At 46.5% G+C, this 27,317-nt stretch overlaps 1 protein-coding gene across 1 annotated transcript; it reads right to left on the reverse strand.

Moving 5' to 3' along the window:
* Window positions 1–32: 32 nt before the first annotated feature.
* Window positions 33–16,327, reverse strand: LOC310683865 (C-signal-like). The gene is made up of 7 exons (XM_083454309.1): window positions 16,152–16,327; window positions 9,691–9,742; window positions 8,331–8,518; window positions 6,503–6,658; window positions 3,801–3,911; window positions 1,127–1,487; window positions 33–982 (listed from the first exon to the last, which is right to left on the reverse strand). Exons 1-6 carry the CDS (start codon window positions 16,290–16,292, stop codon window positions 1,374–1,376), a joined length of 762 nt encoding a protein of 253 aa, XP_083310435.1. The 5' UTR covers window positions 16,293–16,327; the 3' UTR covers window positions 33–982; window positions 1,127–1,373.
* Between the last annotated feature and the right edge of the window lie 10,990 nt (window positions 16,328–27,317).

Below are 27,317 nucleotides of genomic sequence, written 5' to 3' on the forward strand. Positions count from 1 at the left end.
TCACTTCAGTTATCTGACCAGACTCTCACCAATTTCCTTAAGAAATGTATTTATTGAGCTGTGTTTCCAAGTGATTCCCACTGCAGTTTGGGATGACTGCTACAAGGTCCTGTACGCAGATAGACTTTGTATTTGTGGTCAGCCTCAGGTGGAAGACATTCATTATCTGTTAGCCTGCACCTTATATAGACCCAAGATCACGTTCTGAAACCTTTGCTCACACAATCAAGCAGGTACACCCTGACAGAAATGGTTCCATTTCTTTTGAGTGACAATAATAGCTTTGCAACACACAGAGTGGCCCTCTGTGCACTGGGTGCAAAATAAATAAGGAAAAATGAGATCAATGAAATCACTATAAGTTGTGGTGGTGATTCGGAGGTTTAATCTGAAATCAAGCTAGATTTAAGCTTTTTGGTATCTCTGCTATCTTGCCTCTGTTACATCATAGACGTTGGCCTATATTATAGATGTGTGTTCTGTATTATTTTATTAATACTATTGCTACAAGTTTGTCATGGCCTCTGGCCAGAACAATAAACTTATGGACTATATGTTGTAAATTGCTTTGTGATGCCTTGTGGGAAGCGACCAATAAATTACTTATTTTTTTTATTTTATTTTTTACTACCAGGAAAGAGGAAATACACCAGTGGGATTTTCTGTCTTGAGTATCCAAATTAATCTGAGCCCTCTTGGACACTATTCACCACGACCTTGTTGGGAATACAATAGCAGGGATCATTCAGTTAGTAAGCTAAGTGTTCACTATTGACAGCCAGACGAACTCTCAGAGTGGAGGTGTTGCTGAGCAACTAATCAGATTGGCATGATCCTTGCTGAGGTAATCCATGCTTTGATAGGCTGAGACAGTTTTCTGATTGCTTGTGTGGTAGAATACTTGTCTCAGCTATGGATGCAGCCTGGCCTAACTCATACGGAGCACCCTAGGGAGCTGCTGCCGGTCAGTGTAGACAATACACTGTTTAGGGAAGCTTTTAATGTTTGATGTATCACAGTATTTTAATATTCTTTTGGAAGCCGCCCAGAGTGGCTGGGGAAACCCAGCCAGATGGGCGGGGTATAAATAATAAATTATTATTATTATTATTATTATTATTAATACAGAACTAAATGGAGCAATGTCTGACGTGATATGAGGCAACTTCCTATGTGGGAGGCCTGTCAAACAGCTACTAGCTACGATGGACGGAGGTGGATTTTGGACCACATTCAATACAGCTATTGCTACGTGTATGTTGAAAACACAGTGAGGCGGAACACCAGTGAGCAAATCAAAGTCCATTCCTGTTAAAATGTATATATCCAGATTCAAGCTGTTGCTTCAGGTTCTTGGAATCCAGGAGCTACTGTTACCAGGGCAAAGTTTTCCCTTCCCAATCCAGGAAAGCACCATTGTCTTTTTCGCTGAGCTGAGCTAAAAGAGAGATGATCGATGGGACAGCATCTTGCACCTTCAACGGAGCCTAGGAGAAAAGAGGAGAAGGGTAGAGAGAGAGAAAGAGAGAGAGGGCAAGCTTATTACAGCAGCAGTGTCCTTCAAAATAAAATAAAGGAGACCCACACATAAAACACATAACACCGGTTCTGGAAGACCCACATTGGCTCCCAGCATGTTTCCGGGCACAATTCAAAGTGTTGGTGCTGACCTTTAAAGGCCTAAATGGCCTCGGTTAGTAGTCCATTGGTAGCCAGTGTTAGAAACTCAGATATATAAGCTAGGCACCAAACGGCTCCTTAAACCAGGGTTGCAGTCACCAAAACGGAATGCCTAGTTGCCATTTTGGGGCCAGGACAGTACTGGAAGGCAGTGGCAACTGGTAGGGCGGAAGGCAGGGAGACCAACAGTAGGTGGTGCTAGAGCTAGCAATAGGCAGAGCCAACTCATTCTAGTTTTGCCCCCGTCCTCCTCCATGCTGAATTCTACAAGGGGCAACAGCTGGCAGGCAGGGCCACCACCTAGACTGGTTGTAAGTTAGTAGGCAGGCGGGACCTGGCAGAGGGCAGACTGAAGCATTGGGGGCCCCTGCACCCCAATGTATCAGCCTCCATTGATAAATGGAAGGATAAATGGGCTGGATCAGTGCAAGGCAATGATACATGTTCATAAGACACTGATTAGTCTGCCCTTTCCTTTAAAAAAATAAATTATTATTAATGCACAGTGAAAAAAGCCATACATCAAAATTGAACAAAAAACAAGTAGAAATAATAATAAACCAAGTAAAACAAAAAACACAAAGCATTATAACAAAAAGAAAAGAGGTCTTTTGACTGCAGACCCGACCTCCCGTCTACTCCTTAATTCAATTACAAATAACGTATTGCAGGTATAAACTATTATCATGGTTTAACTGATTCTTAGTTTTTCTTCGATCTCACACCATTCTTGATACTACTACTGAAATTAGCCAAATGCTGCAACAGAGTTTAAACTTCTGCCATTGTTTTTCAAATATATTTTAAAGACTTCCCATTTTGAAACAAACACCTGTTTTGGTTTATTCTTTATTTTTTTCAGACAAGTTTTATCTAACTCCGCATACTCAGTCAATTTTTGGATCCAATCTTGCGTAGATGGAAGTTTGTCAGATTTCCAGTTTTTTAAGGGAAAGGGAATTTGTGTCTTTGGCACACGCCACCCTGCAAACAAGCTCAAGGAACGGCGACGTAAAGCATCCACACTCACCCTACCCCACCCCAAACTTCAAAAATAGAGGGAACTTTCGGTACACCAATGTACAGCCCACGTCTTCAGCGCCTGCATGGGCTGGGTGTCGGGAGCACCTCCGACCTTCCGATCACAGGAACGTAGGAAAAGCAACACAGCATTCCCAAGGAATAGGTCCTGGTGCTGTGGACTCACATTTGCTCATGAGAGCACCTCAAATGCAGCAGAGTAATGGAAGCAAAGCTGTGGAGGTTTTGTTGCATACATAATTTATTTCTTCTAACTAAACAAATAAAAGAACATAACAAACGTGGGATGCGGGTGGCGCTGTGGGTTAAACCACAGAGCCTAGGACTTGCCGATCAGGTCGGCGGTTCGAATCCCATGAAGGGGTGAGCTCCCGTTGCTCGGTCCCTGCTCCTGCCAACCTAGCAGTTTGAAGGCATGTCAAAATGCAAGTAGATAAATAGGTACCGCTCTGGCGGGAAGGTAAACGGTGTTTCCGTGTGCTGCTCTGGTTCACCAGAAGCGGCTTAGTCATGCTGGCCACATGACCTGGAAGCTGTACACCGGCTCCCTTGGCCAATAAAGCAAGATGAGCGCCGCAACCCCAGAGTCGGCCACGACTGGACCTAATGGTCAGGGGTCCCTTTACCTTTAACAAACATGTACGAAAGAAACAGCTCTCTCATACTGCCATCTTGTCTCTAGACAAGATGTTTAGGGAAGCTTTTAATGTTTAATATATTAAACATTAATATATATTAATATATGTATTTTGATATTCTGTTGGAAGCCGCCCAGAGTGGCTGAGGAAACCCAGCCAGATGGGAGGGGTATAAATAAATAATAATTATAATAATAACTATAATTATAATTAGAAAGGAGGGGGCGAAATAATTATTATTATTGACAGATCAAAGAAAAAGCCACACAGTACTGGACACGGAAGTCTGGAAGAGTAGCTTTCGCTCCCTCCTTTCTTTCTCACAAGGAACTGGTGATCCTTGCAATGGGAGGGATGAAAATACTGTCAGGAACAACAACACATGGTGGGCAAAGAACTTGCTTAAACAAGAGTGGGGGAGAAAAGATTGACTTTACTGACCATTGTCCCTCCCATATCCGTTTGGATCCAGCCTGGGTGGAGGGCGATGCAGAGGATCCCTTCCAATTTCAGGTCTGTAGCAAGGCACTTCGTGAGCATGTTTAGTGCCGCCTTGGAGGGAGGTCAGGGAGAGAAGTGGAAAGAGTTAGATGACATGAGGCTTTTAACCTCTGGGTGCTGGGTTTGAGCCCCACGTCGGGCAAAGATTCCTTCATTGCAGGGGGCTATGAAAACTCATCTTTTTTCTTTCCGCAAAATTCTTTTATTATTGAGCAATGAACCACTTTTAAGCAACAAACAACAGGTCAGTAATATCAGGAATTCGAAACATCAAGTCAAAGCCAATGCTTGTCCTACTCAAAGCAGACTCATTGGAGTCAATAGACCTAACTTCGCCACGTTCATTAATTTGAGTGAGTCTTCTGAGTAAGACTTCATTGGACGCAACTCATAGGAGTTCCCACTGATAATTATTCTTTTTTTAAATTTCTAATAATAGCAATTGTGCATTAACACTCCCCCTACACACATATCTTGATATAGAGTTATAGCTAAATTTTGCTCAGATAAGACACATCCAAATTAATGAAGCTAACTTAAGTCCTGCCCATTAATTTGAATGGATCTACTTTGAGTAAGACTAATGTTGGCAGCAGTCCACCGCCTTTTAAAAAGAACTCAAAATAAATTATTAGAAGGAGGTTATGTGGCATTTCAGCTAATGTGAACCAATTCACTCTCTGACTTTTGTCCCAAACTATCAAGGTCAGACAGAGTGTTTTCATTTAAAATATAAATAAAGCAAAGGAAGAAAACATAGTTTCAAGCGGCGACTACTCATCTCTTCCTAGAGATAAATTCTATCATAATTTGGATGGAATTTGGTATTCCAATGAAGTCCTTGCATCAGCATCAGCAATCTTCTATCAATCCTTATCCCAAGAACAATTATGACTGAGTGAATCAAAAGCTACTGAAAAATCAGGATCGATTGACAGATTGCATTTCTATGCTGCTTTTCATTCAAATGAATCCCAAAGCGGCTTAAAAACAATAAACAAAAGCAGCACAATAAAGCAGCATCACAAATACAGCTCAAATCATATAATGTATCATATCTAGAAGATACACATGTGACGAAACCCCAAGACCATACTTTAGCAACTTGTGGGCAGGTTTTATCCAATAATTAAACCCCTTCATATTAATGTCAGTCTGGTCCAAGCCAATCCTGGTTTCTTGGAGGCCGGTCATGTAATATTTCTTCAAAGGGGTAACCACCTCCTTATCAGTTATTTTGTTAGCTAGTCCTGCCACATTCCAAGAGATTTACCGACAATAAAAGTCTGAAGTGATGCCCCTCCATAAAAGGCTGAAAAATACCGGGGATTCCTATCTGACCCTAAAATCTCACGTTGCGTCAAGAGGTGATAAGAGCGCCCAGCTCTTTGTCCCCTATTCTTTTCTTACATATTTTTCTCCAGCTCTTAAATTTGCAGAGGGTGTGCTGCAACCTTCCTCAACTAATACAATATCATTCCTGTCAAGGTAACACCTAACATTTGAATCCCTGGCTGGCTAGGGAATGTTAGGTGTTTGTTTGTAGCTGACTCACTGAGAATGCATCAAGAGGAATGATTTTGTTTGCTTCTGAAAATCTCATTCCGCCCAAGAAGAGCTAAAAAAACCCTTAATGGCCCTTTGGAGATAAAAGCGGGTGTCAAATTAGATCTGTTTGTTGGGAACCCAGCTCCGCAGATCTAACCAGAGGGATGATATCAACTGGAACCACTATTTGGACATTAACTTTTACTGGCAGAGCATATCAAGCTATGGTAATATGCTAGCTCTTTGGAATTTGAGGTGCTCTTTTGTGCAAACCCAGTCACCTCTCTATCCTGGTTCACTACCTTCTACCTTGCCGACTTCCTTTCTTATTGTGCAGTTAGGTTCCCATCCCATCAAGAACATAAGAAGAGCCTGTTGGATGAGCTCAATGGCCCATCGAGTCCTGTATCCTCTTCTCTCACAGTGGCCCAACAGATGTACGTGGGAAACCCGCAAGCAGGGTTTGAACACCAGAGCCCTCTCCCCTCCTGCAGTTCACAGCAACTGCCAGCAGAGGGACGAGCCAGGAGGGAACCAGTCTAGCTTCTCTAGGGAAGGAGTTCCAAAGTCTGGGAGCCACCACCAAGAAGGCCCTCTCCCGTATTCCCACCAAGGGTGCCTGTGGGTGGCAGGAAAGAGAGAAGGGCCTCGCCCTGAAGATCTCAGAGCCTGATCAGGTTCTTACCGGAGAACATAGTCCTTCAGATAGACTGAGCCTAAGCTGTATCTAAAGCTACCTTCAGAGCTATATTCCAATTTTCTTCCCAGTCAATAGGTGAAATTCGTCCAGTTGCCTCCTGCAGATTAATAAGGTCTGTCCTATCTCTTCCTGGAAATGGTGGGGGCTGAGCCCAGGGACCTTCTGCATGCAAAGCAGATGCTCCAACACTGAGTTAGAGCCCATCCATTCTAAGGATTCATGGTTTGGAGCACTGCTGAGTAGATCCATTAACTTCAAGAGGTGTACACCAAGTTAGGAGTAGCATCAGATGCAACTCATCACTTTGAAAGTTATCTTACATCTCTTCCCACTCCCCCACCCCGCCCGCCCCCTCTCCATTCTCCCAATATAATTACCTACTAAGAACACTCACCTTCGAAATTCTGTAAGGGTATACCGTGTGGTAAATGTCATTGGATTTTGCAAGCCCTATGGAGGCCGAGATGGATGACATGTTGACAATTGCAGCACGGTGACACCCCATGGTGGCACTTTGCTTGGCAGCTTTCTTCAAAAGCGGCAGAAATGCCTAAAGGAAATCGGAAGGTGATGTCTGCACAGGCAATGTATTTTTTAAAAGAGCACGCGATTAGCATTTCCTTAAAACAAATAAAAACATAACCTTTCAGCAAGTTAGAAAATCCTACAAAAGGGGGGATACACTCACTCTGCAAGTTAAAGCAAATTTGCATACCCTCTTATTTCCCATCTCCTGCCCTGAGAAATCTTATTTGGAAATTCTTCCAGCTTCTGAGATTCAGGCAGTTCTGAGATTCAAACCGATCCTCCGGGTCCAAAGGAACAGAAACTCTATTTATTTATCTATATATTAATTTATTGGGGGGGGGGGACACTGAACATAAGGACTAGAAACTTGATGTTTTAAAAAAAAACCATCAAAAGTTGTGATTTCTCAATGAAGTGAAATTCTGCAGCCAATTTCAGAGTGGACTGTTTCTCATGACCACCTGTGTGAAACAGAGCTGCAATGAGGAGTTCCCAAGACATCAATGACTGACTGCCTCTCTGTTAGAGCCCCAGAGTCCATCTACAGGAGCCAGGTGTGATATAGCAGATGCAAAATCTGTGCCAAGCCAATGTGAGCGATATACTGGGTTGCCCTACAGACTGAAGTGCAACTTTTATCTGAGCTATCGTGGATAAGGAATTCTAGGAACATACTTTAGATGGGTGGGGTGGGGGATGGAAGACAATAATTGTTTAGAACGACTTGGGGGTCAGAAACTCTTGCCAGTCACAGATATGTAGGAGACTGTGTTGCACCAGATCAGACCACTGACTCAACTAACCAGTATTGCCTGCCGCTGACTAGCTGTACGAGTTAATCTGGTCTGTGACCGTTTAATAAAATTTGGTTTGGAGTATTGCCTGCATTGATTAGAAGCAGCGCTTCAGGGTTTCAGATAGAGAATATTTCCTAGCCTGGCCTGGAGATGCTGGTAGAGATTGAACCAGGGACCTTCTGCACGTAAGGCAAATGTTTTACCACTGAGCTACAGCCCTTCTTCTACCAGAGCAAACCACCCGCGGACCCACATCTACCTTCTTCCCAGGCCATTCCATGTTAACTCAGCCTTAAGGCTGCAAAGCTGACAGGTCCACATACAAGTTCGAGCACTTTTGAGCTTTTTTTTAACACTCTAGCGATATATAAATCTTACAAAATAGGTTAAGCAACAGGCAGCTTAGCAACCAAACAGAAGAACTAAAAGGTAAAGGTAAAGGTACCCCTGCCTGTACGGGCCAGTCTTGACAGACTCTAGGGTTGTGCGCCCATCTCACTTAAGAGGCCGGGGGCCAGCGCTGTCCGGAGACACTTCCGAGTCACGTGGCCAGCGTGACAAAGCGGCATCTGGCGAGCCAGCGCAGCACAAGGAAACACCGTTCAACTTCCTGCCAGGAAGTGGTCCCTATTTATCTACATGCACCCGGAGGTGCTTTCGAACTGCTAGGTTGGCAGGCGCTGGGACCGAGCAACGGGAGCGCACCCCGCCGCGGGGATTCGAACCGCGACCTTTCGATCGGCAAGCCCTAGGCGCTGAGGCTTTTACCCACAGCGCCACCCGCGTCCTAACAGAAGAACTACTGTTGGTTAAATGTCCCTGTCTGTTGGCTGCGGCAGAGGACTACTTCCCCCAAGCGAACACGGTAGATGCCAGATTTACCGACTTTGTTCTTACCTTGGAGAGCATTAGCTGGGCAACAGTGTTGGTCTCGAAGGTCCTGAGCATGGCTTCCGTGGTGACGTCTTCCAGAGAAGCTAAGACATTGATGCCGGCGTTGTTGATGAGGCAGTTCAGCCCTTTCTCCCCAACAATGTCTTCCACCTTCTTGACCGTTTCCTTGATGCTGCTTTCGGAAACCACATCTGGATTTGAGAAGACAGGAGAAGATGCTGCGTAAGAGAGAGTCAGACTGCCAGTCTATCTAGCCCAATACTGTCTACATTGACTGGCAGAAGCTCTCGGGGCTTTCAGACGGTAGACATCCCCAGCCCTACCTGGGGACTGAACCTGTCAACTTCTGCATAGCTCTCTCACCGAGGTGTCCAGAGCGGATGGGGAGGAGAGAGCAGTTAAGGGGTAACTGCTCCAGAACAATGATCCATAGGTCAGCCTTGTCTATAGTGAGTGGCAACTAGGGATGTCAGAGAATTCCGCAGAGAAACAAAGTAGAATTTGCTGCAGTTCACATGCCGGTCTGTGTGCAAGAATGGAAATAGGTCAATGACCGGGACTTGTTCTCTTCGTTGTTGTTCTTTGCATTTGCAATTGATGTGCAATTCATGGCCTTTCTCCCACGGTTGTTTGTAACCAATGTTTTACTTAAAGTAGACCCATGGAAATTAATGGGCCCGTCTTAATTATGCTCAGAACATAAGAAGTCCCTGCCGGATCAGGCCAGGTGTTCATTGAGCCCAGCGTGCTGTTCTCATAGTGGCCAACCAGCTGACCCCAAGGGAAGTCCACAAGCAGGACCCAACTTACAGCCATCCAAGTTGGAGGCCGTCGTTGCCTCCAGTGGCAGTGAGTTCCAAAGCTATTCATGCACAGCATGAAGTAGTACATCCTTTCGCCTGTCCTAAACCTTCCAGCTTTCAGCCTCATTGGACGTTCTCATGTTACGAGAGAAGAAGAAAAAAACACGCAATCTTTCTGAATAAGGGAGGAAAACATTTCTTTTTCCACTATCTCCATGCCATTTTGTAAATTTCAGTCCTGCCACCTCCAAGTCACCTTTCTCTCAATTAGAAAATCCCATACTTCCTAACAGGGGAGTCGTCACATCCCCTTGTCCTTCAGTTTCAATGGGTTTACTCTGAGCAGGACTAACACTGGATACAATCCTGTTTCTTTTGGTGTCTCTCAAACTTGGGTCCCCCCAACAGTTGTTGGACTATAACTCCCATCATCCCTAGCTGGTAGGGCCAGTGGTCAGGGATGATGGGAGTTGTAGTCCAATAACAGCTGGGGACCCAAGCTTCAGATACATTCATGGGGGCCGTCAGGCGCAGTGCAGAAGAGGAAACTTTTTGCTTACCAAGCGGCAAAACCCTGATGTTGCTGTACTGCTTGCAGAGTTTCTGTAGCTCCTAGAAAGAAAGAACAAGAGCAACACTTGTGGACATACCATTTGCCTAAATGCATTTTAATGGCAGCCCTCGCCAGCCTTCCTCCACCCATAGGATAAGGTAAAGGTAAAGGTACCCCTGCCCGTACGGGCCAGTCTTGCCAGACTCTAGGGTTGTGCGCTCATCTCACTCTATAGGCCAGGAGTCAGCGCTGTCCGCAGACACTTCCGGGTCACGTGGCCAGCGTGACGAAGCTGCATCTGGCGAGCCAGCGCAGCACACGGAACGCCGTTTTTACCTTCCCGCTAGTAAGCGGTCCCTATTTATCTACTTGCACCCGGAGGTGCTTTCGAACTGCTAGGTTGGCAGGCGCTGGGACCGAACGACGGGAGCGCACCCCACCGCAGGGATTTGAACCGCTGACCTTTCGATCGGCAAGTCCTAGGCACTGAGGCTTTTACCCACAGCGCCACCTGGGTCCCCACCCATAGGATAGCAATAGTATTATTATTATTATTTGTCTTCTTTATTAAATGTACCGTATTTTTCACTCCACAGGGCGCACCGGACCATAGGGCGCACCTAGTTTTTTAGGGGGGGGGGAATAAAGGGGGGGAAATTTAGGCTGCTTTCCGCAAGCCTTCTGAGCCTGGCAGGAGCTTGCGGATAGCTGCCTGAAGCCCAGGGGCACTCCGAAGGCTTGCGAATAGCTGCCTGAAGCCTGCATTCGCTCCATAGGACGCACACACATTTCCCCTTCATTTTTGGAGGGGGAAAAGTGCATCCTATAGAGCGAAAAATACGGTATTTACCGCCCTTCTTCCATAGATCCCTGGCAGGTTCACAACATAAAAATACAATACAAAAACCACAAAATACATAATAAAAATGCTTCTTTAATCTCCTCCTCTTCTTTTGCTTTCTTTCTCTTTCGGTCTCTTTCCCCCCCTTTGCTTCTTTCTGCCTTTGTTCTTTGTTATATTAAGCAGCTGTTTTAATTTCAGCGTATTATAAAAGTACACTTTGTAATGGTACGAACGTCTGTATATTTTTGAACAAGTATCAATAAATAAAAAGGGAAAAACAAACAAAAATTAAAGGATGAAAAAGGAAAACCGTAAAGCAGGCATGTGGAATGAGCCCAGTTGCAAAGATCTGAAAAATAATATGAGTCCAAGTAAAAAATAGTAGTGTTATCAGAGCATAAAGTCTCATTTCAGGATTTCCAGGTTTGGGACGAGGCTTGTCTTGAAAAGGGCGGTTCTGCCGTATACATCATAAACACGGGCAACCCTCGTTAATTAAAGGTGGTGTAGTGTGGTGTAGTGGTTAAGAGCGATGGACTCGTAATCTGGTGAACCGGGTTCGATTCCCTGCTCCTCCACATGCAGCTTGGGCTAGTCACACTTCTATGAAGTCTCTCAGCCCCAGTCATCTCACAGAGTGTTTGTTGTGGGGGAGGAAGGGAAAGGAGAATGTTAGCCACTGTGAGACTCCTTAGGGTAGTGATAAAGCGGGATATCAAATCCAAACTACTACTACTTCTTCATAAAAGAGCACCAATCCAACCCTGCAGAAAGTAACGCTGAAAGCACCCCATGAGATAAGCGGCATTAACCAAAGTGGGTGACTCACCTGGAGGTGGGTATTCTGGGCTGGCAGGCTGGACCCCCTTGATGCTCAGCCAGTGGGCAACGAGAGAGGGCGGAACCAATAATCCACCCACCCATCCACAACACATTTCAAAGGGCATTGGATGTTAATATGGTTTCGTGGGAGCCGATTGAAACTAAATCCTTCGAAGACAGAGGTCCTATGGCTGGGTCAGGATGGCATGGGGATGAGGGACCAACTCCCTTCTCTTGCGGGGGCCCAGTTAGTGCCATTGCCTTCCGTTAAGAGTTTGGGTGTAATCCTTGACGCCTCCCTTTCCATGGAGGCGCAAGTTACAGCAACAGCCAATGCGACATTTTTCCACCTTCGCTGCATCAAGCAGTTGGTCCCTTACCTTTCCTGCCCCAACCTGGCCACAGTGATCCATGCGACAGTCATCTCCAGGCTTGACTACTGTAATTTGCTCTATGCGGGGCTGCCCTTGAAGCTGTCCCAGAAACTCCAGCGGGTGCAGAATGCTGCAGCGAGGCTCCTCACGGGGTCTCTGCCATGGGAGCATATTCACCCAGTGCTTTTCAAGCTGCACTGGCTCCCGGTGGAGTACAGGGTCAGATTTAAGGTGCTGCTTTTGACCTTTAAAGCCCTTCACGGCCTAGGACCCTCGTACCTACGGGACCGGCTCTCCTGGTATGCCCCACGGAGGACCTTAAGGTCCATGAATAGCAATACCCTAGAGGTCCCGGGCCCTAAGGAAGTTAGATTAGCTTCAACCAGAGCCAGGCCTTTTCAACTCTGGCTCCGGCCTGGTGGAACTCTCTGCCTCATGAGACCAGGGCCCTGCGGGATCTGATTTCTTTCCGCAGGGCCTGTAAGACAGAGTTGTTCCACCAAGCCTTTGGCTTGGAGCCAATTTGATTCCCTTCCTCTCTTTCTTTTTTCTTTTCCTTCTCCTCCTGCGATGAGGCTGCATTTTAATATTTTAATGTTGTATTCTAATTTTGTTTTTAGCTTGTAATCACTCAACTTGTTTTTATTATTGCTTGTAAGCCGCCCTGAGCCCGGCCTTGGCTGGGGAGGGTAGGGTATAATTAAAATTATTATTATTATTATTATTAATAAAGGCTCGGTTGAAGAGGGACATTTTATAAGGAAGGTGCCAATTAAGCCTGCCTGGGGAGAGCATTCCATAAGCAGGGAGCCACCACAGAATAGGCCCATTCTCATGCTGCCACCCTCTGCACCTCTCATGGCAAAGGCCCACAGGAAAGGGCCTTAGATGATGATCTCAGGTTCATATGGAGAGAGGCGGTACTTAAGGTATTGCAATCATGACATAATGCAACAGGACCCACAATATGCTGCATGTCTGTACAGGGCAGCAGCAAGGGACTGCAACCGCCTGCCTCTCGATTTTTATCTGCATTTGAATCCAGCCTAGGCAACACTTATCTTCTCCTGTCGATGGTTTAACTGGGCTGTCACCTTTCCACCCCCTAGGGCGATTTGCACAATCCTAAGAGTTAGCTAGGGACGCGGGTGGCTCCGTGGTCGAAACCACTGAGCCTCTTGGGCTTGCCGATCAGAAGGTCGCGATTCGAATCCCCGCGACGGGGCGAGCTCCCGTTGCTCGGTCCCAGCTTCTGTCAACCTAGCAGTTCGAAAGCACGCCAAAAAGTGCAAGGAGATAAATAGGTACCGCTCTGGCGGGAAGGTAAACGGCATTTCTGTGCACTGCTCTGGTTTGGGTGTTTTGTTGTGCCAGAAGTGACGTAGTCATGTTGGCCACATGACCCGGAAAAGCTGTCTGTGGACAATCACCGGCTCCCTCGGCCTGTAAAGCAAGATGAGTGCAGCAACCCCAGAATCGTCTGTGACTGAACTTAACCGTCAGGGGTCCTTTACTTTTAATATTTAGCTAACTGGTACAGTACACTTAGTACAATTTAGTGTACTAAGAGAGTGTGGAACAAGGCAGGTCAAGGTAAAAAGGATCCCAACTTCACAAACACACTGAGCTGGCAAGGACCGACCAGGAAACAGATTTTGGGATTGCAGTATGTAAGTCAATGAAAGCAGAAATCTTTCTGCTTTGTGGTGAAATGCTTTTGTTCAATACTAGCCTAAATAGTTATTTGGATTCCACTCTTTCCTCCTAGGCAATAAATGCTAATTACAATGTTAACATCTACTCTGCAAGTCCTTCTTCTCTACTGCAAGTCATTGTTCCTGAGTTTGGAAATCTGAGAGTCTCTCCCAGCCCCACCTGGAGACGTAAGCGATTGAACCTGGGACCTTTGGAAGCAAAGCTACCGTTCTACCACACTGAGTGGCAGCTCTTCCCAATGGAATTCACAGCCCAGGGAACTAGAAGGTGCTGCTCAATCACAAGAGCGCCTCTGAGGATGCACAGAGTGTTCTATCCTCCCTGCAAAATAGACACAGACAGAACTCATCTGCCCAGCAGTGAGGTGCAAAAAAGAATCTATCCAAACTGGGGGAACAGGGATTAAAATAGCAGAGAGGGTTCAGTGTACTAAGCGAGTGTAGAGTGAGGTAAATTGGCAAGAAATTATTCCAGCTGGTGAGATCTGACTTGGGAGGGACTGGCCAGGAAACAGTTCCTGAGATCAGTGTTTCTCCCAGCTGTTGTTGGACTACAACCCCCATCATCCCTGACCACTGGTCCTGCTAGCTAGGCATGGTGGGAGTTGTAGTCCAACTACAGCTGGAGACCCAAGTTTGAGAAACACCAGCTTAGGTTGATGAAAGCAGGAGCTTGTAGGAATCTGTTCACCAAAGATTCATTCTGATTTGCCTGTGGGAAGATTGGCATGATGAGCATTAATCCCCACTTGTTTCTGGGAAGCCTGGACGATGTTGCCTCAAAGCAACCAATAGTCTGTTAGCTCAAAAAGTCCGACCTTTTGATTGACCTGCCAATCAAAAAAACTGAGGCGGAAGTAGCCAAAGACTATATTATCTGTGAGTCCTGGAAGATTTTCTCCCTGTTTTGCAGGCCTGTTCCGCCTAGCTGGGGGGGGGCTGGGGGGCTGGACAGACTCCAGCTACAAAAACTGAGGCTGCTGAACAGCCTCTTGGTCTGGAGAGTTTGCATTTTTTTTGTGGGGGGGGGGATGTTGCTGTTGGGTGGGTTTTTTCCTGCATCTTTATTTTGGATCTTCTTGCGATTTATGTGGAAATTGTTCGGTTTGGTTGTGTATTTTAAAATGTTTTATTAACATTTATTAACATTTATTATGACTGCTTTTGTTATGTCATAATTATGTATTTTTTTTCATGCTGCAAACCACCTTGAGCATGGTTTGAACTTTGGAAAGGCGGCGGCAAATAAAAAGTACAAATAAAAGTACAAATCTATGGACATAATCAACTTTAACTGTGGAATCCTGAATTTGCCGGTATGCCAATTACCGGTAAATCTCACTCAGAAAGCAATACCAACCGTCTGCATTGGGTAGAGTTAAAGAAAGAGATTTAAAATAAAACTGGCAAGGTCATCTAGCCCTTATATAAATCCGCGATGCAACCACACTCACTGGAAGACTGACTGGTTTTGTTCAACTCACTTATCCAAGAGAGCCGGATAATAATTTTATGGAAAAAATCTGTGTGGTTTTCCTTAGCATCTATGGAAAAGCAGATAGTAGACCCCAGAACCCCATTGCTGATACAGTGGTACCTCTGGTTACATACACTTCAGGTTACATACGCTTCAGGTTACAGACTCCACTAACCCAGAAATAGTACCTCGTGTTAAGAACTTTGCTTCAGGATGAGAACAGAAATCGTGCTCCGGCGGCACGGCGGCAGCAGGAGGCCCCATTAGCTAAAGTGGTGCTTCAGGTTAAGAACAGTTTCAGGTTAAGAACAGACCTCCGGAACGAATTAAGTATTTAACCTGAGGTACCACTGTACAGGGGACGCAGGTGGCGCTGTGGGCTAAAGCCTCAGCACCTAGGGCTTGCCGATCGAAAGGTCGGCGGTTCGAATCCCTGCGGCGGGGTGCGCTCCCGTTGTTCGGTCCCAGCACCTGCCAACCTAGCAGTTCGAAAGCACTCCCGGGTGCAAGTAGATAAATAGGGACCGCTTACTAGCGGGAAGGTAAACGGCATTTCCGTGTGCGGCTCTGGCTCGCCAGAGCAACGATGTCACGCTGGCCACATGACCTGGAAGTGTCTCCGGACAGCGCTGGCCCCCGGCCTCTTGAGTGAGATGGGCGCACAACCCTAGAGTCTGTCAAGACTGGCCCGTACGGGCAGGGGTACCTTTACCTTTACCTTACCACTGTACAGGCATACAGTGTCTTGGAAAGGGGGAACTTGAGGGTCTCCCCATTCTGGAGCAGAGGGGAAATCTTCAGAAGGGCTTATAGCGCCACTGTGGGGAAAGTAAGGTGTCTCCCACAACTATCTGCATAAGGAGCATGATTTAGGATGCTCTCTCCAGATCTGAGATTTGGGTGCGGGGAGGAGAGAGGAGGGTCTCAATAGTTATTTCTATCCTCCCTTTCCTCCCAAGGAACTCAAAGCGGTCTCCGCAGTTCTCATCTCCCCCCGCCCTCTGTTTCATCCTCACAAAACAGCCCTGCGAGGTCGGCTGGTCTGGTAGAGCCGGTGACTAATCCAAGGTCGCCCAGTGATCTTCATGGCGGGAGGGGAGCAGGATCCGAACCCCCGTTTGCCGGCGTTGCCTCTAACCACTACACCACTCTGTTACCTGGCTGGCCACTGGGGGGGTCAGGATCCTGGTCCAGGTGGGGATTCGGGTGCGTGCAGGTGAAATGCGTCCGCCTTACCTGAGCGCTTTCAGGGCACCGGCAGGTGGCGATGACGACTTCTGGGCAGGGGGAGGCAGCCAGGAACCCCTCGACCAAGCCCAGGCCGATGCCCCGGTTGGCGCCGGTGATGAGCACGGAACGGCAGAGCGCTTGATCCATCGCAGCGCGCAGGGAGCCTCCACTTTTTGGAGCGCCGAGGAGGTTTTTTAAAAGCAGGGCCCCGCCCCCTCCCGCGAGGCCCCGCCCCAAACCCCGCCCCCTCCGAATCTTGACGCCGTTCGGTGAGCCAGGCGAGAGGAGGCTTTTGTTTATTTACTTATTGATGCGGCAAAAAAGTCTCCCCGCTTCCGCCTCCTGATCAAAAGGGAGTCCTAAAAAAAAAAAGGGATACCACGTGAGCTCTGGCTGATGCCTTTATGCACTCTGCATATGTAGACGTGTCAGACCCTCCAAGTTTCCCTGATTTAGAGAATCCCTGATTTCTGATCTGATTCCACATTGTCCCGCTTTTCCATAGGATGTCCCTCTTTACAATGGAGAAATGTTGGAAGTTATGGAGTCATCCAGTGCTTTTTTCTGGCGGTACGCATACCCCTAAACATTTTGTGAATCTAAGTTTGGCCTCATTGAGAGGCAGTATTTCAATATGAGTAGGAAAATGAGAATACCCCTAAACATTTTTTAAAAGAAAAAAAGCACTGGAGTTATCTGACCCCCCCAAGCCATCAGAAGGCAATCCTGTGTATAGGGAAGTTTTATTCATGTTTCATTGTGTTTTTATATATGTTGGAAGCTGCCCAGAGTGGCTGGGGCAACCCAGCAAGATGTTTCAGGTATAAATAGTAAAATTATCATTATGGAATGGGATGTCCCTATTTTCATTGGAGAAATGTTGGAGGATATAGCCAAAAATATAAGCACCACCAACCCCCTTCTGAGTTATATTCCTTTTTTAATCATCGTTTCGTGCGATGTGATTGTAAAACAAGCAAAGCTCAAAACGGTTTACAAAAAGAGCAGTGAAAAATTATCGGGGGAAAGAAGTTTTAAAGTATTTGAAATTGAAACCAGCAGGGTGCTCTCAAGCTGGGGGGCACGTGGGGTTAGGGGGAAGCACATCCTTTCTCTGACAGCACTTAGCGGCTTTCATTGAACCCCTGCTAAAGTTAAGCTCCCCCCCCCCACTGAGAACCCAACTCATCCTTGAGATACCTATCAATACCCATATCCATGTTAATATTGATACATAAATTCAGAGATAGACATATAAAGATATTAAAGATATTTAAAAAGTTGATATTGAGTTCTGTACAGTGGACGCTCGGGTTGCAAGCATGATCCGTGTGGGATGCACATTCGCAACCTGATTCATCGGTTCTGCGCATGCGCAAAGCACGATTTAGCTCTTCTGCGCATGCGCAACCGCCAAAACCCGGAAGTAACCCATTCCAGTACTTCTGGGTTTCGGTGGTCCGCAACCCGAAAAAACACCACCTGAAGTGTCTGTAACCCAAGGTATGACTGTACTTTGTTTATACTCTCTCTCCCCCCCCCCTTTTTTTGTAAAAATCCAACTCAGCATTGCCGAAAAAAACGACTGTCCTCACTCTGCACGGTTCGCAAACAGTGACCCACCCATGGGAAAGGGCGTCTGGCATGCAATGCCAAACACCTTGCCAACTCCGAAAGGTCTCGGCCCATAAAGAAAACAATTGGCAGCACTCACCATGGCTCTTTATTATCCACCCGAGAGCAAACCCAGGGTCAATGAAACGGAACCTGCCGGAGCATAGTCCCTTTTGGCATGGCAACCGTGGCAGATCCCCAGAATTCCCCCTAGCCCCAGAGTCTGTTCAGCAGCCTCAGCCTGGGGCAGATTTGCATGCAGCAAGTTCTAGGTTTGATCCCTGGCATGCTCTGGGTAAAAGTAAAGGGACCCCTGACCATTAGGTCCAGTCGTGGCTGACTTTGGGGTTGCTGCGCTCATCTCACTTTATTGGCTGAGGGAACCAGCGTACAGCTTCCTGGTCATGTGGCCAGCATGACTAAGCCGCTTCTGGCGAACCAGAGCAGCACACGGAAATGCCGTTTACCTTCCCACCGGAGTGGTACCTATTTATCTACTTGCACTTTAGCGTGCTTTCAAACTGCTAGGTTGGCAGGAGCAGGGACCGAGCAACGGGAGCTCACCCCGTCACGGGGATTCGAACCGCCGACCTTCTGATCGGCAAGTCCTAGGCTCTGTGGTTTAACCCACAGCGCCACCCACATCAGCCACAGCACCACCCGGCTCTGGAAGAGACGACTAAAACCCCAGAGAGCCACTGCCAGTCAGTGTAGGCATTACTGAGCTTGATGGACTAACTCTGACTCAGTGTAAGGCAGCTTCCTATGTTCCTATTATTTGTTATTTATTGAATTTGTAGACCCCCGCAGGTCTCAGGGTGGTTGCAACATAAAACCACAATACAGAAATATAAAATACATAACCAAAACAAAAACAAAGCAACCCAATAACACCCCGCAAACACATTTTAAAAGGGCACTGGATGTCAATCAGCCAAAGGCCTGGTTAAAGAGGAATGTTTTCTCCAGTGAGCAACCTGGCCGCTGAATTCTGTACCAGCTGAAGTTTCCGAACCATCTTCAGAGGCAGCCCTACGTATAACGCATTGCAGGAATCCAGTGGCGTAGCGTGGAGGGTGCAGGGGGGGCCGGCCGCACCGGGCGCAACATCTGGGGGTTAGGGTTACGGGGCGCAAATCCACGGGTTAGGGGGCGCAAATTACTTGCCTTGCCCCGGGTGCTGACAACCCACGCTACGCCACTGCAGGAATCTAAGCTTGAGGTTACCAGAGCAAAGATAACAGTCGTTAAGCTATCCCTGTCCTGTGACTGGGACTGTGGGGAGCTGAAGTCCAAAATACCTGTTGGGCAGCAGGTTGGCCAAGGCTGAGGGTGGGGGAACCTTTACCCTCCAGATGTTGCTGAAGTGCAACTCCCATCAGCCCTTGCAAGCAGGCCCAATGGCCGGGGATGATGGGAGTCGTAGTTCAACCACATCTGAAGGTCCACCATTTCCTCACACCAAAGCTAGAGCCTACATAACAACGGAAACCCCAGCCTTCCCCACGTCGCTGGGCTGTTTTGGTGACAGCTTTTGCCGCCTTGCCAATCGGAGCATTCATTAATGGCTTAAGACGCCTTTGAATCTGCTCTTTGCTTAATCCTGGCTGTCAGCACATCAGTCAAGCTCTCTGGTGCCAGACGCTCTGGCGTTCTTCAAAAGTCTGTTGACACAACAGGAGCTGTTCAGGGATGCCAGCTGTTGGAGAGTGTTGGGTGCTCACACATGCTGTGTGTGCTTGAGCTCAATCCGGACAGCAAAACCGATAACAGGGAACACGGCGGACATGTGATTTGAGGGAGAGGCCTTTCCTGCGCAAGGGATCTTCTCCCAAAGAAACAAGAACCACAAGGGTACCCAGAGGGCATTTCTCCTACTTGGGCAAGCGCTAGACATCTCGCTGCAGGGAGATCCCTCTGAGGAAGACCAGCACTGGATACAACCCAGTATGCGGGTGGCGCTGTGGTCTAAACCACTGAGCCTCTTGGCCTTGCCGATCAGAAGGTTGGTGGTTTGAATCCCCGCGATGGCGTGAGCTCCTGTTGCTCTGTCCCAGCTCCTGCCAACCTAGCAGTTCAAAAGTACACCAGTGCAAGTAGATAAATAGGTACCGTTGTGGCGGGAAGGTAAGCGGTGTTTCCGTGTGCTCTTGTTTCCATCGTGGTGTTCCCATTGTGCCAGAAACGGTTCAGTCATGCCAGCCACATGATCCGGAAAGCTGTCTGTGGACAAACGCCGGCTCCCTCGGCCTGAAAGGGAGATGAGTACCACAACCCCATAATTGCCTTTGAGTGGACTTAACGTTGTCATTTCAAACCTCGAATTGGCTATCTTTTCCTAGCTGCCTGGCTAGTTGTTTTATGTTGAAAAGACCTAAAGGGCGCCATGTTTGTTAACTGGTATAAGATGGCTTGGCAAGTCGGAAAAATTCACAAATAATCGACCTCTGACTAAAAGAATGCAGTATAAAGATTCTTTTGTGGCCTGGTGTTATTGTTTACATGAGCTAAGATGAAATACAAAGGCATCTCCCAAGTAACACAAAACTTTCTGGCTGCTATGAACATTGTGGACTTGAATTTTGATACTTCCTGATGGCTCGTACTGACGGATTAATATTTCGGGCTTGCCTTTTTTTTCCCTTTACTTTAGACTCTCCTCTATGAAATTTGGAGGAGATTGTTCTGTACTATTAAAATTGTGTTAATTTAAAAGCAATCACGACCCTGCCCACGCTCCTAAAGAACCCACAATAAACTAAGCACCAAAGGATGGCAACTTTACAGGACTGGTTTTGTACTTTTTAATCCCTCATACTCTCACTTCATGCTCTATAAAAACAAAGCAAGGGAAATGGCGTCACCTCCTTGCAGACACAAAGGGAGACAAAGGAAGGTGACCCAGCTATAAAGGCAAGGTGCCTATAGAAAAGGACGGGGGGGGGGGGGGGGAGGAGTAACTTAACAAAGAAACTGGTTCCACCAGTTCTGCAGTTCCCCCTACTACAAACTACACTCTAACCAAATACTAAATCACTGGCTTGGTTGGGACCCACAGGCCTCATCCAAACCAACCCTCAGTCCTATAATGACACAACATATCAAATGTAAAACAAGTCAACCCTTCACAATTTTAAACCCCTGAACTTTAAAATCTCAAAGAAGAAAAAAAGGTGGCTGGAATAAAACACCCAAGAAGCAATTCAGGTCTCCCAAAATAAATCAGTTTTGACCAGACACCTGGGGGGGAAGAGTTGGCCCGCAGCAGCTGGCCCGCAGCCTGGAGACTTATTGTGCACAAGTAGAATGAGCGTTCACACTTATCTCCATCCTGTTTGGATACCACAGATTTCAAGCACCACCAGGAAAGAATTACGTGTCCTGTGGCAAAACTGATAAAGACCCAGGCAGGTTAGCTAGTACAGGAAGCCCATCACTTAAAAGATGATGTCTACATCCAAGGGGGTATATGGACTTTTTAAACTATATAGTTAGCTGTAATATTTGGTTTCCTTTGTTAAAGTTATAAAGGAAAGGTGTGTCCGTGTTATATAAAACTACGTAAAAGGATTAGGAGTTAGGACAGTAGTACAGTGGTACCTCAGGTTACAGATGCTTCAGATTACAGACTCCGCTAACCCAGAAATAGTACCTCAGGTAAATAACTTTGCTTCAGGATGAGATCAGAAATTGTGCAGCAGTGTCGTGGCGGCAGCGGGAGGCCCCATTAGCTAAAGTGGTACCTCAGGTTAAGAACAGTTTCAGGTTAAGAACGGGCCTCCAGAACGAATTAAGTCCTTAACCTGAGGAACTTCAGGGCTCTGCACACTTACATTTTGCTCTGTGCTTTGTCTTGGTCTGTGTCTGAGTGTTTTTCTTTCAACTGTCCACTTTCCCCAGTAAAACCCAATCTCTACTGCTGAATCAGAGCAAGCAGCATTGTGGGTTTTCCACAGACTGCTGTTTGTTCCAGTCCAGCATTAAAGAGCGGATTTTTGCAGGGGAAACAGCAGGGGAGGGGGGGTTGGGGAATAAGCGCTTGGACACAGACCTGAAAATCCTAGACCTCTTCCTAGAAATGTAGAGGAAAGGCAAGTACATGTGAGTCCCAATGAGAGAGAGCACAGGTTAAGGGAACAGCTTCCAAGAAGTGATTCAGGACTTAAAGTACAGGGAGAGAGCAGGAGGGTTCGTGAGAGTTAGCAGTTAAAGAAAGCTTGTATAGATAACGTTTATTGTTTTATAAGACTCCTGACTGATCCTTGAAACAACTGCCAGCAGCTTCTGCAATCCTTCCTCAGCCGAGATGCTTTGACAATTTCACACACATCTCTGCTTCCCAAACGCCTTCCAGCGGCTTCCCATCAAAATATTACCCTTGATGGTTATGGTGCTTGATGTGCCTTGAATTATATTTGCACACACACATGTGCTGAGAACTGGCACTCAGCACCCATCCCCATCTGTGACAGGTACTGATTCTCTACTGGAGACTGTTGGGAGAAGAAAGGGAAGCGGGGAGGAATTTCACATGAATAAGGAAGGATTTGTGAAGACGCCTGACTGAGTTCTGCCACAGAAGCCCTTTCCCTGGCTTTTGCACGCGCCGAAATAGATAACTAGAAGGAATGCAAATCTAAAAAAAATGTAATATGAACACTGTCAACTGGAAAACAGTGGCCTGCGAGCGCTCCAATTGGAAAACAGCGTTTACCAAAGGTGTTATGGGCTTTGAAGACACTCAAACTCAGGATGAAAGGGAGAAACATGCTAGGAGGAAGGCACGCTTGGCAAACCCTCACCGTGATCAACTTCCACCCGGAAACCTTTGTCCCCACTGTGGAAGGATGTGTGGATCCAGAATTGGCCTCCACAGTCACTTACGGACTCACTGTTAAGATTGCGTTTATGGAAGATGAAATATACTCGGAGTTGAGTGTGAATTTCATGCTCTTTATTTAGCTCGTAGCAGCAGTGAATGAACCTTTCCCCAAAACGTCTAGCTATATATACATTATTTACACAATGGGCCCCGTGTGATTGGCTAATTCCAGGCTGCTCCTGTAGGCCAATCAGGTTGCGGATTCACCTCCTCCAGAAGCCTGATTAGCTGCTCCTGAAGGCCACTCATGTCGTTGATTCACTTCCGCCTGGAACTGGATTGGGTGGCTCCTGCGGACCAATCAGACTGCTGCATTCTGGATCCTATTGTTCATGAGCTCAGTACATAACAGAAGACAATCTTACTCCGACAGTGGAGAGAAGGCTCTTAGCATTCACATCTCAAGATGGTTCTTTGCTCCTTTCATAGGAGCAGGCAGGCATAGGTCTACAGAGGAGCCAGCCATTCTGGCTCTCTTTGTTACTTGGAAAATGCCACAATTTTCCTTCAGCCTACACGTGGGTGGCGCTGTGGGTTAAACCACTGAGCCTAGGGCTTGCCAATCAGAAGGTCGGCGGTTCGAATCCCCACGACGGGGTGAGCTCCCGTTGCTCGGTCCCTGCTCCTGTCAACCTAGCAGTTCATTAGCACGTCAAAGTGCAAGTAGATAAATAGGTACCGCTCCGGCGGGATGGTAACCGGCTTTTCCATGCACTGCTCTGGCTCGCCAGAAGCAGCTTAGTGACCCGGAAGCTGTATGCTGGATCCCTCGGCCAATAAAGCGAGATGAGCGCCACAACCCCAGAGTTGGTCATGACTGAACCTAATGGTCAGGGGTCCCTTTACCTTTACCTTTACATCATCCTAGCTGAAAACCCAAACCTGTCTTTCCCTGCCCATGAACACACATAGCTGAAGGAGGAGCCTAACCCGTCCCTGTCTCTCACAGGCTTAGACTATGAGGACTTCCTCTAAGAGTTGATGACTGGGTCTCATCAATCTTTGTTCCAACCTAAAGGCTTATTTCCCAGCAATGTCTTGTGGTCTAGAAGGTCTGGTGGGGTTCTGTCCGGGGCCTGTTGCTGTTCAAAATATTTATCAATGACTTAGATGAAGGAATTGAAAGGATGCTCATGCATTTTGTATATGACACGAAACTGGGAGGGGTGGCCAGCGCTGTGGAAGACAGAATCGGGATTCAATATGACCTTAACGGATCCAATTTGAAACCACACAGGTTTGCATAGCTTTGCAAATATCCTTGCAGTTTTATTGCATCTCAATATGTTCCTAGATCACTGGCCCTAGCCATCAAACTGGCTGGCAGGTGTCTGCCCTGGCTAGTAGCTCCTAGCCTTCAATTTCCCTCTGGGTTTGCTAGATGACAAAACCCATTTCAAGGAAGCATCTTTTGAGTTGTTCTTAGCAAAACCGAAACCACCAGAGGAGTTTATCTTTGTTGAACATGACTTAAAAAAACAAATACGCGGTGGCATTAAGCAAAAAAATCAGGTATTTGGCATGCCAGCAGCCTGGTTCAAATCAAAGCATTCACATAACGCACCCCAAATCCTCCGGTTCAAAGATAAATAATACAGGCTGGATTTCCCTGAGTCATAGCTGGGTAATCTCCTGGATAAACTGTGCCTTTGTTAAGCACTGAAGACAGAAAGAAGAAGAAGAGTTTGGATTTGATATCCCGCCTTTCACTCCCTTTAAGGAGTCTCAAAGCGGCTAACATTCTCCTTTCCCTTCCTCCTCCACAACAAACACTCTGTGAGGTGAGTGGGGCTGAGAGACTTCAAAGAAGTGTGACTAGCCCAAGGTCACCCAGCAGCTGCATGTGGAGGAGCGGAGATGCGAACCCGGTTCCCCAGATTACGAGACTACCGCTCTTAACCACTACACCACACTGGCAAGAACAAGCCCTGACTACCATCACTAGAGAGAGGTCTACTTTGGCTTGGTGGTGGCAGAAGAAACACACACAACAGCTCTCTTCTATCATCACAACAGCATTGTGAAGTAGGCTGGGAAGAGAAATGGTGACCAGCCTCAAATCTCCCCATAGAGCAGAGGTGGCAGACCTTTCCCAGTCAGAGGGCCACATACCCCACCGAGCAAGCTTTTGGGGGCCACATGCCAGTGGTGGGCGGGGTGAGAGTCAAAAGTGGGTGGAGCAACTGAGATGAATTTTACCTTTATAGAGTAAACTAGTTTCTGCACATATCTCCCCCTGTACATTCAAGCGAGCAAGAGGCACGGTCTGAGTTCAAGCAAAGCAGAAACCACTTTTTTGGGGGTGGTGGTGGGTTGAAACAGGACCAACAAGGGTCAGGTAGCAAGGACTGGAAGGCTACATTCAGGCCTGAGGCCTGCCATTCTCCCATCCCTACATAGCTGTCAATGTTTCCCTTTTCTTGTGAGGAATCCTATTTGGAATAAGGGAATTTCCCTTAAAAAAAGGGAACAGTTGACAGCTATGCACCCCTATGACAGACTTTATGGCTGAGAAGGGATTTGAATCTGGGTGTTGCATCCAGCTAAGTCAAATTCAGAGTAGTAGTTCCATCAAAATTACTACAGTGGTACCTCGGGTTAAGAACTTAATTCGTTCTGGAGGTCCGTTCTTAACCTGAAACTGTTCTTAACCTGAGGTACCACTTTAGCTAATGGGGCCTCCCGCTGCCGCCACGACACTGCCGCACAATTTCTGATCTCATCCTGAAGCAAAGTTATTTACCTGAGGTACTATTTCTGGGTAAGCGGAGTCTGTAATCTGAAGCATCTGTAACCTGAGGTACCACTGTACTACTGTCCTAACTCCTAATCCTTTTACGTAGTTTTATATAACACGGACACACCTTTCCTTTATAACTTTAACAAAGGAAACCAAATATTACAGCTAACTATATAGTTTAAAAAGTCCATATACCCCCTTGGATGTAGACATCATCTTTTAAGTGATGGGCTTCCTGTACTAGCTAACCTGCCCGGGTCTTTATCAGTTTTGCCACAGGACACGTAATTCTTTCCTGGTGGTGCTTGAAATCTGTGGTATCCAAACAGGATGGAGATAAGTGTGAACGCTCATTCTACTTGTGCACTATAAGTCTCCAGGCTGCAGGCCAGCTGCTGCGGGCCAACTCTCCCCCCCCCCCCAGGTGTCTGGTCAAAACTGATTTATTTTGGGAGGCCTGAATTGCTTCTTGGGTGTTTTATTCAAGCCACCTTTTTTCTTCTTTTCTTTTTTGAGATTTTAAAGTTCAGGGGTTTAAAATTGTGAAGGGTTGACTTGTTTTACATTTGGTATGTTGTGTCATTATAGGACTGAGGGTTGGTTTGGATGATGCCTGTGGGTCCCAACCAAGTCAGTGATTTAGTATTTGGTTAGAGTGTAGTTTGTAGTAGGGGGAACTGCAGAACTGGCGGAACCAGTTTCTTTGTTAAGTTACTCTTTGTTAAGTTACTTCAGGAGTCTGTAACCTGAAGTTTCTGTAACCTGAGGTACCACTGTAAACCCAAATTTGTTGTGCCTGCAAACTCTTGGTGTATTGTGAACACTGGGTTAAATCCCACGGTGCTTGGCCTCATCTTGAAGAGCACATCCTCCATGTCTGGATGTTATGAAATAAGGGTGTCAGGTGCACTAGGTTGCCACGGCAACAGAGCCGAGGTCGAGTGTATGACTTGCCAAGTCATTCACCTTCCCATTGGTTCAGGAATGTAGATATGGGCATAATAGTCTCTAGGGCATTGCTTTCATTATGTCCTGTGGCGTGTCCTTTTTTATTTTATTTTTTTGAAATCATTTTTACTTGATTTTACAAGTGCAAATTAGTTACAATACCCAGTGCATACCCATAAGATGAGATTTCTCTGAATCTCGCAACTGAATCCCCTCCATGGGTCTTATTGTCAACATTCCCAATTGCATATTATTTCATAGTCTGTGTTTTGTACCTATCCACATTATCCATAATATTTGTTACAAGTGGTATTAAAATCCTGCTAATGTTTTCATCTGCTTACCATGGTCTCCTAAATAAATTATAAACCTTCTCCATTCTTTCTTGAATTGCTTGTCTTCTTGGTCTCTGAGTTTCCCGGTCAGTTTTGCCATTTCAGCGTAGTCTAACAGCTTAGTTTCCCATTCCTCTTTCTTCTTTCCATCTCTGGGCTAGCAGCATCCATGCTGCTGTTGTCACATACATAAAAAGCCTTTTACTGTTCCTTTGGGATGTCAGTACCTATAATTCCTAATAGAAAGGATTCTGGGTTGTTGTTTTTTAAATCAAAAGTTATTTTAAACATTTCCCCCCAATTCATTATATATCATTCCCCAGAAAGCCTTTACTGCTTTACAAGACCACCACATATGATAAAATTGTGACATGTTCTGTTTGCTGCCTGGGTCTGACTCTGGGGATAGCATGGGGATAGTTTTTGAGAATCTATCTATACTTATGTCTCTTTAGTTCAAAGACCAGAAGAACTGTCTATAGTAGATTGCAGTGTTTAGCTCCATCTTGTGTCTAGAACCAATAAACATTTTGCTGCTTTCTCCACCACACCAAACAACAAAAATGGTGTCAATGCTACAGTCAAACGGGTTAAATGTAGAGTTTCACCAAGCTCCAGCAGAAAGAAAAACGGGAAGCAGGACCACGCCATCA

The sequence above is a fragment of the Podarcis tiliguerta genome (assembly GCF_965153285.1).
Source record: "Podarcis tiliguerta genome assembly, chromosome: 8".
NCBI lineage: Eukaryota > Metazoa > Chordata > Lepidosauria > Squamata > Lacertidae > Podarcis > Podarcis tiliguerta.

Excerpts from the sequence above, each read along its gene's own strand:
- LOC310683865 (XM_083454309.1), bottom strand. The coding sequence starts at position 16,292 with ATGGATCAAGCGCTCTGCCGTTCCGTGCTCATCACCGGCGCCAACCGG. Across the intron at positions 9,743-16,151 it reads GGTGCCCTGAAAGCGCTCAG|GAGCTACAGAAACTCTGCAA; the intron begins GTAAGGCGGACG and ends CTTTCTTTCTAG. Across the intron at positions 8,519-9,690 it reads CATCAGGGTTTTGCCGCTTG|ATGTGGTTTCCGAAAGCAGC; the intron begins GTAAGCAAAAAG and ends TCTCAAATCCAG.